This window comes from Borostomias antarcticus (assembly GCF_949987555.1).
Source record: "Borostomias antarcticus genome assembly, chromosome: 10".
NCBI classification, from domain to species: domain Eukaryota; kingdom Metazoa; phylum Chordata; class Actinopteri; order Stomiiformes; family Stomiidae; genus Borostomias; species Borostomias antarcticus.
This window is the reverse complement of record NC_140243.1, coordinates 15,618,022-15,632,996: the sequence shown is the minus strand read 5'-3', so window position 1 is coordinate 15,632,996 and position 14,975 is coordinate 15,618,022. Positions and strand designations below refer to the sequence as shown.

General features: G+C 46.6%; 2 protein-coding genes across 2 annotated transcripts in view; both read right to left on the bottom strand.

The window, feature by feature from the left end:
* LOC311313892 (eukaryotic translation initiation factor 3 subunit H) overlaps positions 1-6,639 on the bottom strand; it is a 36,516-nt gene extending 29,877 nt beyond the window's left edge. Inside the window, exons 1-2 of the mRNA XM_084444141.1 lie at positions 6,515-6,639; positions 163-319 (exon numbers count right to left, since the gene is read on the bottom strand). Of these exons, the coding sequence (XP_084300267.1) occupies positions 163-319; positions 6,515-6,616 (259 nt within the window). The 5' untranslated portion in view covers positions 6,617-6,639. The remainder of the gene's footprint in view (positions 1-162; positions 320-6,514) is intronic.
* A 279-nt stretch (positions 6,640-6,918) lies between these two features.
* On the bottom strand, positions 6,919-14,402 carry LOC311314602 (double-strand-break repair protein rad21 homolog A-like). The gene is made up of 14 exons (XM_084445026.1): positions 14,303-14,402; positions 13,213-13,415; positions 12,509-12,638; positions 12,057-12,156; positions 11,871-11,977; positions 11,408-11,605; positions 11,134-11,259; positions 10,811-10,936; positions 10,051-10,274; positions 9,782-9,935; positions 8,544-8,689; positions 8,186-8,341; positions 7,861-7,944; positions 6,919-7,570 (listed from the first exon to the last, which is right to left on the bottom strand). The coding sequence occupies exons 2-14, from the start codon at positions 13,354-13,356 to the stop codon at positions 7,379-7,381; spliced, it is 1,887 nt and encodes a 628-aa protein (XP_084301152.1). The 5' UTR covers positions 13,357-13,415; positions 14,303-14,402; the 3' UTR covers positions 6,919-7,378.
* Between the last annotated feature and the right edge of the window lie 573 nt (positions 14,403-14,975).

Here is a 14,975-nt window from a genome sequence, read left to right as displayed (position 1 = left end):
GTTGACTCTGCGCTAACGAGTCGTCCGGGGAAACGGGGTTCGGCGGGGGGAGAGGTGCCGGGGTCGCGGACAGGACGGCCCTTGATGAGGGGGGGGGGCTTTCACACGTCACGGCCCAAACCCCTCTAGGCCCTCTGCAGCGAGCCTGGAGGTCAGAGTTACCTTCGTCGAAGTCGGCGTCGTCCTCGGTGTGCTGGGGGAAGGGGAAGCAGTTGGTGATCTCCAGCCTGTCCTCCACCACCAGGCCCAGCAGGACGCCCTGCACCACCTCGCTGCCCTGGCCCTCCTCCTGGTAGTGCTTGATGATCTTCAGGACCACCTGCAGGGCGCACGGGGAGCAAGCGTTCACCCGTTAAATGTGTTCAAATATATACTTTTGGACCCAATCATATCCATATTGTGAGTTCTAATGACACTAGCATACCTCTGCAAGGTCATGTAAATTATCCTGCAAATAAATCCAATGATTTGTGTCCATCAGTGAATAGGACAAGGTCAGACAAATACACAGGTGCTTGACCATGTAGGACTCTATATACGTAATTACAAGAACCTTGAACTGGTCCTAAAATTAACTGGAAGCCAGTGCAAGGAGGCCAGGTCAGGAGTAATATGAGAAGTTCTACTGGACTTTGACAACAGCCTGGCAGCGGCATTTTGGACCAGCTGAAGGTGAAGGTGACCACCAGCTGAAGGTGGTCCAAGGATGTTTTGCTGAGGCCAGTAAAAAGAGAATCACAGTAATCCAGGTGTGATGAGACAAAGACATGGATAATCATTTCTAACTCAGAGTGAGATACAATGGGTCTGAGTTCTGCAATGTTTCTTAGGTGGAAAAAACATGTACGGGTCAGGGACTTGATGTGCTTGCCAAGGTACAAAGCCTGATCAAACATGACAGTATTGAAAGCTGCACTGAGATGAAACAGCACCAGGATAGAGCATTTCTCAGCGTCAGAGGACATCATGGTATCATGAGACTACAGCTGTCTCTGTAAAATGTCTCTGACGAAAACTGTCAAAAATATTGGTTATTCAAGGCAACAGTGAGCTGATTGGCAACATTTTCTAAAATGTTTGAAATAAAGGGCTGCTTAGAAATAGACCAATAGTTGCTAGGTAGAGAGGGTCCAGGTTAAATTTTTTAAGGAGAGGCTGAACAACAGTCTGTTTAAAATAGGTGGGAACACAGCCAAAACCAGGGAGCTATTAATGATAGAGAGCATATAGGGGTGAATGGTGCTGATTACATCTTTCAGCAGAGACGGTAAGATGTCTAAAGGGCTGGAGGAGATTTTCATGCTGCTCACTAGCTCAGTTAAATCTTGCAGGGAGATGGGCAATTAACATCTCAGAATTGACTGGCGGTTAGGGCAGACCGGCAGTGGGGAGGTGGAAGGGAATATGCTAGATCTAACACTGGCAACCATGTCCCAAATAAACAACATGAAATTATTGCAGTCATTATCAGAGAACACAGGATTTTGCCCACTCGAGGAGATAAGATTTTCAAAATAGGAAGCCCTCGCCACCTTGACAATTAATTTGGTTATAAGTTCTTTAAAATGAATTCAATGGACCTGGATGGACCAAGGAGATGAATTTGCAGTGGTGATAGTGCAGGATTTTATAGGAGCCAATTGAAGTCACACAGAAACGGACGTTTGAGATCATCTAACTTCCGTAGTTTGACGTATTTCCGACCCAAACAAGCTATGAGGGTGGGACATAATGTTTAGAGGAATTTGATTGGAATATTGACAAGTGGACGGGTTTTAAGAACTTTAGACAGATTCAATAGAAGGATAGCGTTGATTGACGGGTGGATGTTGTGAGATTATTGGTCTAAAATCTAAGGTACCTGTTGTCGTCATTGCACATGATCTACCATTTTCCAGGAAGTAAGAAATTATATACTTTGATATAAGATTACAACACAAGTAGACTTTTGTAATTTTTTGGGCATACATCATTGAATAGGTGAACACTATGACCAATTATGTGAACTAAAATGGGACAGAATGCTTTTTTTCATTTCAGTGCGACTTTAAAGAGGAGCCAATCTAAAATGGCAGAGCAGTGAGAGTTGAAATTGGACAAAACAATCAACATCAACAACGTCATGAGGAGGCAGCGCCACACTGCTGTCAAAAGCAGAGAATTTCTCTGCAGAAAGGACACCTAGCACCTCACCCGCTTACTGGTTAAACACTGCATTAAACAGGGGTGCATACTCATCAGGGATGAAAGGGGTGAGAGATGTGGAAATGTTTTAAATATCAGCTTTAAAATGTGGATATTCTGTGGATTTTAGCATGAGGATAAGCTATAGGGATTTGTCACGGTCAACGGGAAGCACTGGCAGCTTTATTTTTTCCCTGCATATTTTCAGGTGCTGGTGTCTTTTGCTCCTGGTCTCACTAACTGAAACCTGTAGCACACTATAGCTTGACTCACAATTCAGTTATAGTGAATTGGTTTAGTTTTAGTGACTAAATATCATTAAGACTTAGTCGTTTAGTTGACTTAATCTAAACAAAGTGTAATGCAGTATTTAAGTATAACACTGTGCTTTCCCATCGCACAACAGAAAAGCAGGTCTAGACTAGGTGCTTTCCCAGGTGTATGTTATAAGATTGAAAAAGGGGAAATTTCCGCACACTGGATTGAAGCTCCTTACTTTATTGAACTATGAGCAACGTTTCGACCGAGCCGGGTCTTCTTCCTGCCTGAAGGGTCGAAACGTTGCTCATGGTTCAATAAAGTAAGGAGCTTCAATCCAGTGTGCGGGAATTTCCCCTTTTTCACTTCAAGAGCCTCTTTTTCCTGCACCTGGCCGGAATACGGTTTGGATGTGCGCACATTTCCTCCACTGTTCTATGTATGTTATAAGATTCCAATGGAGGATAGGGGCACTCAATGATATGAAACGGTACAAACGTGCAGGAGTTAAAATAAACTAAAATAAACATTAATTACTTTCAGCTTAGTTGATTCGACAACCTCTTAAAATGCATGAAGTGTCGCTACCAGTGCATCTGTTGTGTGTGTGGGTTGGTTGGATGCGGGCATTTGTATATGTATGTGTGTGTATGTGTGTGTGTGTGTGTGTGTGTTGTATAACGGTGCTGGTTGGCTCTATGTTTTTGAGGGCATTTGAGAGAGATGATGGGAGGTGGAGGAGAGACGGTGCAGAAAAAAAGTGGCCACTCTCCACGACAGATATCGACTCCAACCAGCCACTGTATCATTAACTCCCCCCCTCCAGGAGGAGCTGGGGGGTAAGACCGTGAGGCGCAACAGAGGCACTAGTCCTGGAGGACACAGACAACAGTCCCCCAGCTACACCACAGTGGCAAGATCATAAGGGGACACGTGGGAGTATCTAGTGGTGCTCTGTGTGGACCGGAGCTTCCAGAGACGAGTGCTCCGGTGGAAAGAGTGGCCGGCCGTCTGAATAAACAAGAGCACAGCAGAAGTAGGTAAACAACACAGAGAGACTGACAAGAGAATAAATCATGTTGATCAGTCGGCTCGCGGGCGTTAATAACGACGCCTCGTCGCAGGCAGGCAGTCGCAAGCAGGCGACGCGAGTGAGGTGTCCGCGGTGCGGCCGTGTTCGACAACAAAACACCCATCACTGGCCTGCCGCGCCGAGGGAGGCCCGCTCATAAAGCCAGGGGGATCTGCTCTGCTCTGGGCAAACATGATTTATTTCAACGTGCCCGGGTCCGTGTTTCCATCGCGCAACAAGTGCGGTCTAGGGATGATAATGGAGCAGGCTGGAGAGAAACCTCTCCCAGCCACGGTCTCCCATCTGTCTGTGATAGCAGAGACAACAGGTCGGGGGGAGAGAGGGAGAGAGAGAGAGAGAGAGAGAGACAGAGAGAGAGGGTGAAACTCATCAGGAACGTAGACACCTTCTAAAGCCTCCTGTCCACACTCGCCCCAGATGCTAGAAAATGGCTTTCATCTCACCGCCTCAAGGTCAGAGAACCACACGCACACGCACACGCGCACGCGCACACACACACACACACAGCTCACGGCCCTCCAGTCTCTCCACCCAGAGAGAAGCGAGAACAAAACCTAAATCCGTATGGAAATTAAAACATCTGAATCTAAGGAAATAGATAGAACAACAACCACCAGAGCCAGTGGCTTTGTCAGGCTGTTCAACATGCTGGTCTTTGTCAGGCTGTTCAACATGCTGGTCTTTGTCAGGCTGTTCAACATGCTGGTCTTTGTCAGGCTGTTCAACATGCTGGTCTTTGTCAGGCTGTTCAACATGCTGGTCTTTGTCAGGCTGGTCTTATGCTGTGTTCAGTTTGTCTGGGGACTAGTGACATGGGAGGTGGGGGAGACGGAGAATGACGTCACCCACAAGGTAACCGTGGTACAGCAGACAACAGCAGCTCGGAACGAAGATAGAAGTTAAACAAACTTCGTTTGCCAAACCAGTAGATAAAAACGCACTGCGCTGTATTTTGCGCATACAAAACAGGTCGCGAGCATGTCCTCAGATAACAGTTGCAGAATACTGTGTGTACGACTGATTTCACAAGACACAAGACAGACAGAAATGCTAATAAAACAGTTAAGTTTCACTTCGTTACAGGGAGCTGCCATCTTGTTCATGACTTCCAGAGCTAACTGGGGATAGAGGCAAGTGGTAAAAGTTCACGAGCTGAGAAAACAAGTGGTGAGAGGCGTTCCAGTTAAAACTGTGAGTAGTATCATGTGAATTTACCACTTCACAAGTCAAATGGAACGCAGCATTAGAGCGGGTTTCCCTGCTACCCCTACTGATTCTGTTGCTACCCTGTGTGCAGCGGAAAGACTGATATATGTGGACAGCAAATTGTAAATCAACAGACTTAAGATTGAACTGAGCAAAATCAATCGCTGGGCCCGCACCTTTTAATTTAGATCGTAATTCATAACCCGCATACAGCCAAGCCGGGCTGTGAGACCTGTTAAAGTACCGCTTGAGAAGGTCAAGACGATGCCATCGCCATAAGTCTGTCTGTTGTGGTCATGGGTGATTGTGGATCCGAATCTGTGGAAGTGGAATATTTCTCATGGTTTCCGAGGTGGCCTATTGCAAAGAGATGAAAGCATTATCTATCCTGTTTCTGGGAAGAGGAACCTATTGTTCAATGGCATTGAGCTGCTTCTGAACCCACTTTATCTACACTGAACCTTCAGCCAAGCGCTCACTCCCAGATTGAAAAGCGTAGATTTTATAGCACTACTTAAAAATGGCCTCTTTTACCAAATCTAACAAGCCGGGGAAGTGGACAAGACAAAACAGCATGCCAGGGAAAAGAGAGCAGGGGGATTTGGAGGGGGCAGGTTAGGACATGTAAATGCGCACGAGAGAGCGAGAGAGCGATGATTGATCAGGTGTTCTGTGTGGATCTGAGAGCTAGGCAAAGCAGAAAATGGTGCGTGTGTGTGACAGCAGCAATGCTCCTGACACGACCTCTGACACCTGTGAGCGTGAGTCCTGAGGGGGTGTATTATTGAGTAAGCTGCCTGTCTCTCAGCTGTTACAAACACAGGATACAGCAATGTGATGTGTGTGGGTCATCCAACAGCTAGTCTCAGACCTGGTGAAAATGATGAAATGCCATTGCAACTAGGACTACCTCAATCTAGTCAGGCGAGTAATTCAACTACTTGATTAAGTCTAACTGTGCTTTTAGATTAAACTGACACAAGGCATCCACCGATGTGTTTTGGTGGATATTGCAGTGGCTATATCATATGCCTATCACTATTTTTTTTAGATCAGGCTAGGGAACCATTCATCTCTAAAATGCCGTTCTCCTGGAGAAAATCGTATCCAGATCTCTAGCCTGCCCCGCAATTTTAATAAGGATAAAAAATATCCCACCGCCCACAAATCAAGGTCCGAGCCAGTTTGATTATTTGTTGCTAGCCGGTGAAACAATTTTGCCCTCTGGTGGCAACGTAGGGGTAATGCAACAGATGGCCCTATCAGCTGTAATATGTCACACATAATACAACTATCAAATTTCGCAACACAGAGATAGTCGCCCTCGCATCTTCTGAACTCGATGATAGTGCAACGCAACGGGGTTGAATACCATCCCCGGCGAACAACACAAGTTGATCCATTGATGCACTCCGCCCACCTGACTACACCCGCTTCATAAAACAAGTGTGCCTAATCATACGCTCACACAGAACCTAGAAGCTAACTAGCTAACGTTAGCTAAACACCTACTTCTTCTGTATACCAATAGTGTATTTGCAGTGCCATATCGCATCGCATGTTACCTAAATTTACACACAGACTGAATGACGGAAAGAAACGTTTAGCTTCAGAGGCGGTCATTTGAACCGTCTTTACCTAAGCTAGCTAAACCTCGGTGCATTGTGTCCGCCATGATGCTTTAGCATCCACTCGCTAGCTCATGTTTCGGATCAAGATTTACTTTAGATCCACTTTCATAACATCAACAGAAAACTCGCGCATATTACCCACCAGTCCTTCTATCTGGATCTGCTTTACAGGAGAGTCCAAGGTGTTCCCTGTTGAAGCCATCGGGGCGGTTGGAGTAGCAACGGAGTCTTTACGCGAAGCCATTCTGAATCACACGCGGAAAGAGAGAGGAAGGAGAGACACGGACGTATCCGGCTCACCATGAGTGCATTGGTTTTCTACGGGCGGTGACATTTGAGGACATAATAGGATAGTTCCACTGAGGCGTCCAGATTTGTCGATGCAAACTGAGCTATTAAAACATCTGTACAAATTGATCAAATTCGAGGCATAGGTCTGTCTTCAAGTGTTCAATGATCACAAACAAATTCGCAAAGCCAGTATAAACAAGTACTTAAAAACACTTTATTTCAAAATTTTACTTAACTATAGTCTAAAACACGGGATAACTTGTAACATGTACAATTTCTAGTTATAGAATGAAAAAATAAAAACAAAGATTTCAAAATAAAAAAAGAGACGTTATCATGATCCAGATTGCCAAAATTGAACATTTTGAAAAAGACAATGCTAGCTGTAATTTAAACATGTCAAGAACTTGTCTAACTTTGCATTATTGTGAAAACGTCAAGTGCAAGGAGGATGAACTTGGGCGATTAAGAGTTTATAAAGGTATTTTGTGATAAAGCAGTACCTTTCAGGGGTTCTTGAACGTCAACATAGCAACTCCTCTTCACACTGCATGATTCTGTTGGTTGATACAGTAAATTCCTCTCCTAAAAGTCATCTTTCCGACCCAAAAGAGGCCAAAAATAGCAGAGTTGAACCAACGAGAAACAAGACCGTAAATACAAATTGAAACAAAATAGTTCAGTAAAAACAGTTGCAAAGCCTTCTCTCTGATGTCTAAATGAGGTTGAATCTTGGTCCGGCTGTGGCGATAATGTCACTGTAGGGCTCAGCCTGGTTGAGCTCGATGGCCTGCTGCTTCTTCAGAACCAGGAAGCTGTAGAACTTGGCGGCGGCCTGCTTCTTGTTGTTGTTCCTGCAGAGGTCCAGCAGGCAGACAGACTCTGCTCCGGTCTTGGCCATGACACGCTGTGAGCGGACAAACACAAGTTTCATGAGCATTACTGGCCTCCGAGGATTTCTAAATCAATTCTATTACAGCTTGTGTTTTTTATCACTGAGGGACCCGGGGCTATAATGTATGTAATATGTTATGGATTCTACAATATGAGCAACAGCCTGACATATTTTCTGTGGGGAAAAGCAAGTATTTAAAACCCAGCATTGGGGTAATGTTCTACCCAGCCTGATGTCAAAGTGAACAGTGATTAACATGAATAAACAGAACATGTTGCATATATAATAGCTTGTATGTTTACCTGAAGACCGTGGAGCATCTGCTGGGTCCTCTTGTTCCATCTCTTCTCCTCCTGGTCCTGATCTCCACCCTGACCCTCCTCATCCTGGAGAGAAAACAAGCGTCCCTTTACTCCCACTGCACTCCATTGAGTCATTCTCTAACAGCGAACAGTTCAACAAACTTAACTTCAGATTCAACATTCAGGAGATCTCACCCCCCACTCCCAGTGCCCCTACATGCGACATCCAGCCCTGATCTCCATCTGCCAGCCCCCCACCCCCAGAACAGACAACCAGACAGAAACAGAACCACGGTGGTAGTTCGTCCTAGATTCTGTGTCTCACCTCCTCTTCGCTGTCGTCCTTCTTGTCCTTGTCCTTCTCTTCCAGCAGGTCCAGCTCCGGCACCAGCTGGGTCAGGTTCAGGCTCTCCTCCGGAGGCAGGTCCACCTGGGGCATGTCCAGCACAGAGCGCTCTGCCGCCTGCTCCAGGGAGCCCATCTGACCACACACGCGCGCACACGCACACACATGCACACACGCGCAGTAAAGCACAAAATAATAGTTTCAGTAAGACAGAGAAAGAAGCATTCCCTCAAGAACACACATGTGCAAAATATATGGCATCTCGACTCTTGTCAGTGCATAACTGCTCCTCTCCGTTCTCCACTCTTGTTAAAAGGCACAGGGCCGCAGCACTCACAGGCAAGGCGGCCTCCTTGTCGTGGGCCTTGCGTTTGACCCCACGGGGGGTGGAGGGAGGGGGCATGGCGGTCTCGTCCAGGGTGGTTCTGCTGCCCTCCATGGCTGAAGCCTGCAGCATGCTGGGCTCTTCCATGATGGTCTGGTCTGGGGGGGGTACATCCAGAGGATTTGTTACACAGCCATCAGCTCTAAAACACTTGTGATAGGGATGTGCGCAGCGACTATTTTCACTGAGAACTTGACGGTGGTTTTGTAACCGACTACACGACTAGTCTATCTCTGCTCAAACTCGTATTGTACCGTTTTATTTTCATTTTAATATGGACCTGTCTGCAATAAAGTTGATTTATCTATCTAATAGTGGTGTGCCGTGATCCTATTGATCCATATGGATCGCCCCCCAGCGGTTCGGCATGCATGTGGGCCGCAGATTAATTGCAAAGTAATAATCCTCTAAAATCTCGATGCCGCAGTGAAAAGATAGTTTCATACTTCATATTGCAAAATTATTTCCTTTGAGCTGACCACTACACAACTGATTTAATAATTGCTTTGAATGTTACGAACTAGTTGAAACTGAGGTAGCGATTTGCAAGCTGGTAGCCTACAGTCTGGGGAAGCTGGGCTTTCCCGCGCCACCACAGAAGTGGGTCTTTGCGCAGTGGGATAAGCAGTTCAGTCCAGTATCACTCCAGCTCATCTTGATTTGACACATAGTCCTCCTGCCCAAAGAAAGATCTATTGTTTATATCGATTTATTTTTATTTGCACTGTTTTACATTATTCTGGGGGGGGGGGGGGGGTCACCAATGTTTGAGTAAAATCTGGCTTCAAAACGACATCTGCGGTCTTAATAGTAGCCTAATTTAACGTACGGTAACTAGATCTGGGGTGCCAACTCCCAGAGCAGCCTGTTCTCGCGCTGACTTTGAGTTATTACCCACCCGCCAGGTGCAAGCAGTATAGTGCAACTATAACTGTACGCCGGGGTATTGCGAGTGAGGGGACTTTAATTATTTAAATCTAAGATTTTTATTTTATCAAATTTTATTGGCCTATATTTAGTTTAGCCGACTGGTATTTCCTAAACGACTAGCAGAAGCTGCGCCGTATAGTCATATAAATGTCCATCCGCGCACATCCCTGATTGGTGATGTGTGTGGTTTGTGTCATGGGAAGCTGCGTGTATAGCGTGTGTACAGCGTGTGTGTGTGTGTGTTGCAGGGAGCAGCGTACCGATGACGTCCCTGTGCTGGGACATGGCCTCCTCTCTGGGCACCTCTGGGTTCTCCAGTTCCTTCAGGAACTCGTCCAGGCTGTCGGCCTCGCCACCCTTCCTCCTCTTCCTCATCTCGTCCGGCACCAGTGGGGTCAGGCAGCGCGTGAACATCTGTTAACACACACAGCAGGGGACTGACTTGAGAAACAAGAGCATTGCTCTGTATTCATTCGTGTGTGTGTGTATGTGTGTGTGTTGCTTGCGCACATGCATGTATGTGTGTTACCTTAAGCAGCCTGCCGTTCCAGAGGGGCTGGGCGGGGAGGGAGAAGAGCTTCTCCACGCCTCCCGTCTCCTTCCACATCATCAGCTTCTTGGTGGGCGGGGCCAGGTCCAAAGTGGTGACGATGTCAGAGTAGTCGCTGAGCTGGGCGCGGATGGTCTTGCTGTCAAGCTCCTTGACGCTGTCCACGATGAGCTTCCTCTTGCGCTTGGCCTTGGTCTCCTTCACTGCAGGTGTCCAAGGATAACAGAAAAACAGTCAATACAGACGCACATGCATACGGCCTTGATCTGCTGATGGGGAAGCATACATCCCCAGCGTACTGATGGGGAAGCATACATCCCCAGCCTACTGATGGGGAAGCATACATCCCCAGCCTACTGATGGGGAAGCATACATCCCCAGCCTACTGATGGGGAAGCATACATCCCCAGCCTACTGATGGGGAAGCATACATCAATCTCTGTAATCAATAAATCCCTCATTCCAGCAGAGATGCATGGATCTAATATCTTAATATTAGGTTTGAGCTACTCTGAATCCCATTTACAAAAACTCGCTGCACATCTCTCTCGACATCTGTTCTTCCAACAACAATGTTACAGACAAGCACGAAGTACAATTCAGCCTTCAGAATTTTGTCAAATCGGGTCCTGACGAGCGCTTTGATAGTGTTTTTCCAGATGGTGTTCTCTCAGAAACAGACACATATAGTACAATTAAATTGTCGACTTGTTCCATAGAACAACATAAAGATTCTCACCAGTGATGTCAATGGGCTCCAGAGCGAAGGCCTCCTCCTCGTTATGGACCAGAGTGGTCTGCTCTGTCTGGTCAGCCATGGCTGGAAGGGGTTCCGCTGGGCATGAGTCAGGGCTGTCTGGGCCCGCTATGGGAGGAGCGACAACCAGGCATCAAATCCATTACTCACGCAATAGCTGGGATTCAAACCGCAGACTGGAACCCAATACCCATGATCCAACGACGATACTTGGGTTTGTCAAGTCACAGGCTAGTCTTACTAGATCCTTGAGGAGTTTTTAACTGACAGGTCGGATGCTGGCCTGCTCTCTACTGTGGACTTACGGGACTGGAGGTTGTCAAAGTCATCCTCGTCGTCCCCGTGGTCTGGAGGCATCATGACGCTCTCTGTGATGGCTGGGGGGTCGTCGAAGATACCGCCACCATCCTCGCTGCTCAGCAGCTTATCCACTTGTAAAAATGAAAAACGCAGGGCAAATCATTCTAAATGAGTGTGCCATCTATAATCATGTGTTGTTCAATTCAACCGAATCTCCACTAGGTACGCTCAGGCAGTGTGTATACAGCCTTGGTCCGTAGCATCTGGCGGCTGTCCTACCTAGCATGCCTCCATCACTGTTGCCCATGGTGTTGTCCCCAAAGTCGTCATACTCCATGTGGTTCGACTTGTCGGGCATGTGGGCGGGGCCTGGCTCAGCATCCAGTAGCAGGTTGGAGGCTGTGGCGCCGTGGATGATGTCCTCCTCGAAGTTGCCCTCCACCCTCATCATCTCCCGGTCATCCATCCCGAAGTCAGCTGGAGGGTTGAGGGTGACAGTTTGTTAAGAACACTTCCATTCAACCTCAAGCTTCACCAACACTGGTAAAGCCCTTCAGGTTAAAAAATACCTTTTTGCGTGGATGGCATGGCAAGACTGTCAGTACGGAGACGGACAGTAAACACGGAGAGGCAATGTCAAAATATGATGTTATGAAATAATCGTGGTGAGTGATATGTGTCAACATGTTTTGTGGACAGTGAGGGCCAAGTGAAGCAGGAAGCGATGGTCTCGGCAGCTTACCGAAGTCATTGTCCTGCATCAAACTGAGGTTCCCCACGTCCTCCCTCATAGTGATCTCCTCCACTCTGCTTTGGTTCAGCGTAAACTGCTGCGCCACGTCGATGTCACTGTGAGCACCATGGGTAGAGTTAGAGCTCTGATGTCCAATCTCATTCAGAGAGTGTGCATAAGAAACGAGGGGCTTACTCGAGATCAGGTAACGGTTGGTCAAAGTCATGGAACTCTTCTGGTAAGGTGATGGCATTGTAGGCAGCTTCTCGGTTCTCTTCTGGCAAGTCCACCACACCTGGGATACGCAGTAACAAAACAGGAGCCATGTTCAGACTGTCTTTTAGATAGGCTACCCCTGGTATTTTTCTCCAAATCAACAATTTCTACGAAACATACTTGATGACTTCCCGGGAGACCACTTTAAAGTCTGTAGTATACTTGTTGTTTAACAACACACATATTTTGCCGCCTGTTTATTTCTGAGGACCTACAAGGCCGGCCGCAGCCAACGCTCCAAAGGAACGCAGGAGACACGTGGTAGCCATCTTGTGTACGCATAGTTAAAAGCGAGTACACGACGGACGGCTTGACATTACCACCAAAACATTAGCAGGGTAGTTGGTATTTCATAGTCCCTGGTGCCCTACCTGGGCGGAAGGCCATCTTGATCTTGATGAAGGCCTCGTTACAGTCGGCCAGCAGGTATTTGGCCTTCCTGTGGTAGATCCTCACCACTCCAAGGAGCAGGTGACCAGAGGTGCGCAGGGCCATCTTCACCTGGAACACATCAGAGAACTGGTTATCTGAATTTATTTAGAGTTTCCTCATCATTATTTTGACTTTGGCGCAGCTTAGTATTTTTTAATCATTTTCCTTTACAACAGTGATCTGTCAATCAAGGAGAGGAACAAAGCATTAGCTGTAACAGAGGGTGTTATACAGTATCACTCCACTGTGGGTTGAATTTCAATCCCTGACACCCGCTCTGCTTGTTCACTTCTCATTAAGTCACAGCACATGGTCCAAGAGGATGAAGGACAGAGACTAAAGGCTTCTTCAATTAGATTTTCAGTACTCAACAATGTAAAACAACCTTGAAAACTTCGCACATCTAATGCTGGGACAGGTGCGTAGAAGAAGAAGAAGTCCACCAAGGTAGATCAACTAATAAAGAAAAGTTTCCTGCACAATGTCTCTACTTGCAATAAGGTCTATTGTAAATAAACCTTATTGCAAGTAGAGACATTATGCGGGAAACTTTTATTTATTAGTACTCAACAATGGTCATCATTACGGCTTCCAATGACCTGCAGAGGAGAGTCTAGGCACGGTTTGACAGTTGTTCCCTTACCTTGGGGCAGATGATGCTCTCCACACTGCTCTCCAGGTTGCATTCAAACACATGAGCCTTGGTCAGCTTCTTGTCCCAGTGGGCCGCCAGCCAGATCTTGGCTAGCGGCCCTCGTTTGCTGAGGACAAAGTGGGCGTAGAACATTGCCCCTGCTCCTGGCTCTCACACACACACGGAGGTAACTCCGCCTGGGGTAACTCCGCCTGGGGTTAAAACACCAGGTATTAGAAGGGACGGGGATAAGATCATTAAGATGTCGTCTACTCAACATCCACTGCAGGCATGTAGGTTAAACATGGGAAGAGATCACAGTTGCTTGTGAAAAATGTTAAATAACTAATGATGGTGTTAACAGAAAAAGCCTGGATCTTACCCTATATAATTAACATTTTGGAGTAAATAGTCTAGCTAAATGCCATTTTGGCATAGCTAACGAGTTAAAGAGCATTTCGCCATTGCTGATGCTGTATTATTGAGAAGACATAGCCAGCTAGCGTAGTAGGGTAGGAAGGATATCGGTGCTATATTTCCCCACCCACTTTTTCGTAATATTCTCTAATTCTGCCATTGTTGCAGCGGTAGCTAGCTAGCAACGTTTTGAATGGAAAGTGAGCCCCAAACACTCAAAACTACCCTTCAGTCTTCACTAATACAAATTCATTTATTGACCCACGGACAGGATTGCGAACAGCCGCTAAGTGAACTAACACTAGCTCGCTCACACCGATGTCTGTTAGGCAGCACTAGCTACCTAGCAATAACGTTAGCTAGCTAACTTACCTAGCTAGATTTATAAATATACCTAGCCAGCTAGCACCTATGTATAACATAAAGCCTAATACTGAAGCATGAAATTACTAATCAATCGTAAGCCAATGCATTTAATTAGCACGTGTTTGTCTAGGTTTAGTTGATGTGATGTTAGAGACGCGCGTGCTAGTTAGCTAACACCGTAAACACACTTCACGTCGCGAGCTCGCCAGCCCAATGCCTAGGAGGCCACGACTCACAACACTCAAAAATTCACGTTCAGGGTGTCGTAAAAATATACAAATCAATTTATAAACGACTCTGTATTAACTTAACTTACCTATTCGACCCCCTTCCAAATGAAATGATTATGTAATTCCCCCCTTGTTGTACTCATTAAAACGGTCAAGATGGCGCCAGCTGCCTTCCTCCCGCTCAGTGTCCTTTTAAAAGAGCAGGATGTTTACAGTCAAAAAATGGCGAAGGAGTTTGTTTGGTCTGACGATGGGTCTGACGACGGCTGAATGAAGTCATGATAGGGGGCGATATTGCATCCAACCAAGCTGGAGCAATGAATACTCCGCAGCTGGCCTACAGTGTGTGCGCGTCTGCTTGTGTTACGGAGATGGGAGAGAACACTTAACACGCTATTTGGTGAGAAGTTTCAGTTCATCAATCTGGGTGGAAGATTGCATTGCTGCACTGGGCCCACACTTTGGATTATTACAGTGAATGAGTTGTGCATATTGAATTATCTGGAAGCAAATTGGCATGTCGTGAACCGGATTTGTCAGACTCTCAGCATCTGTTGCAGTTGCTGCAGCCAAATATGCGTATCTGTTGCACTTGTGTGCGGGTGTGTGTGTGTGTGTGTGTGTGTGTGTGGGGGGGGGGGGGGGGGGTCATTGGGGGTTAGGATAAATAAGTGTAGCCTATTATAGACGATCGAAGGAAGAAGATACGTTCTCTATTTTAAAGCACAACGTCCTGGAGCTTCACCATATCAGCAACAC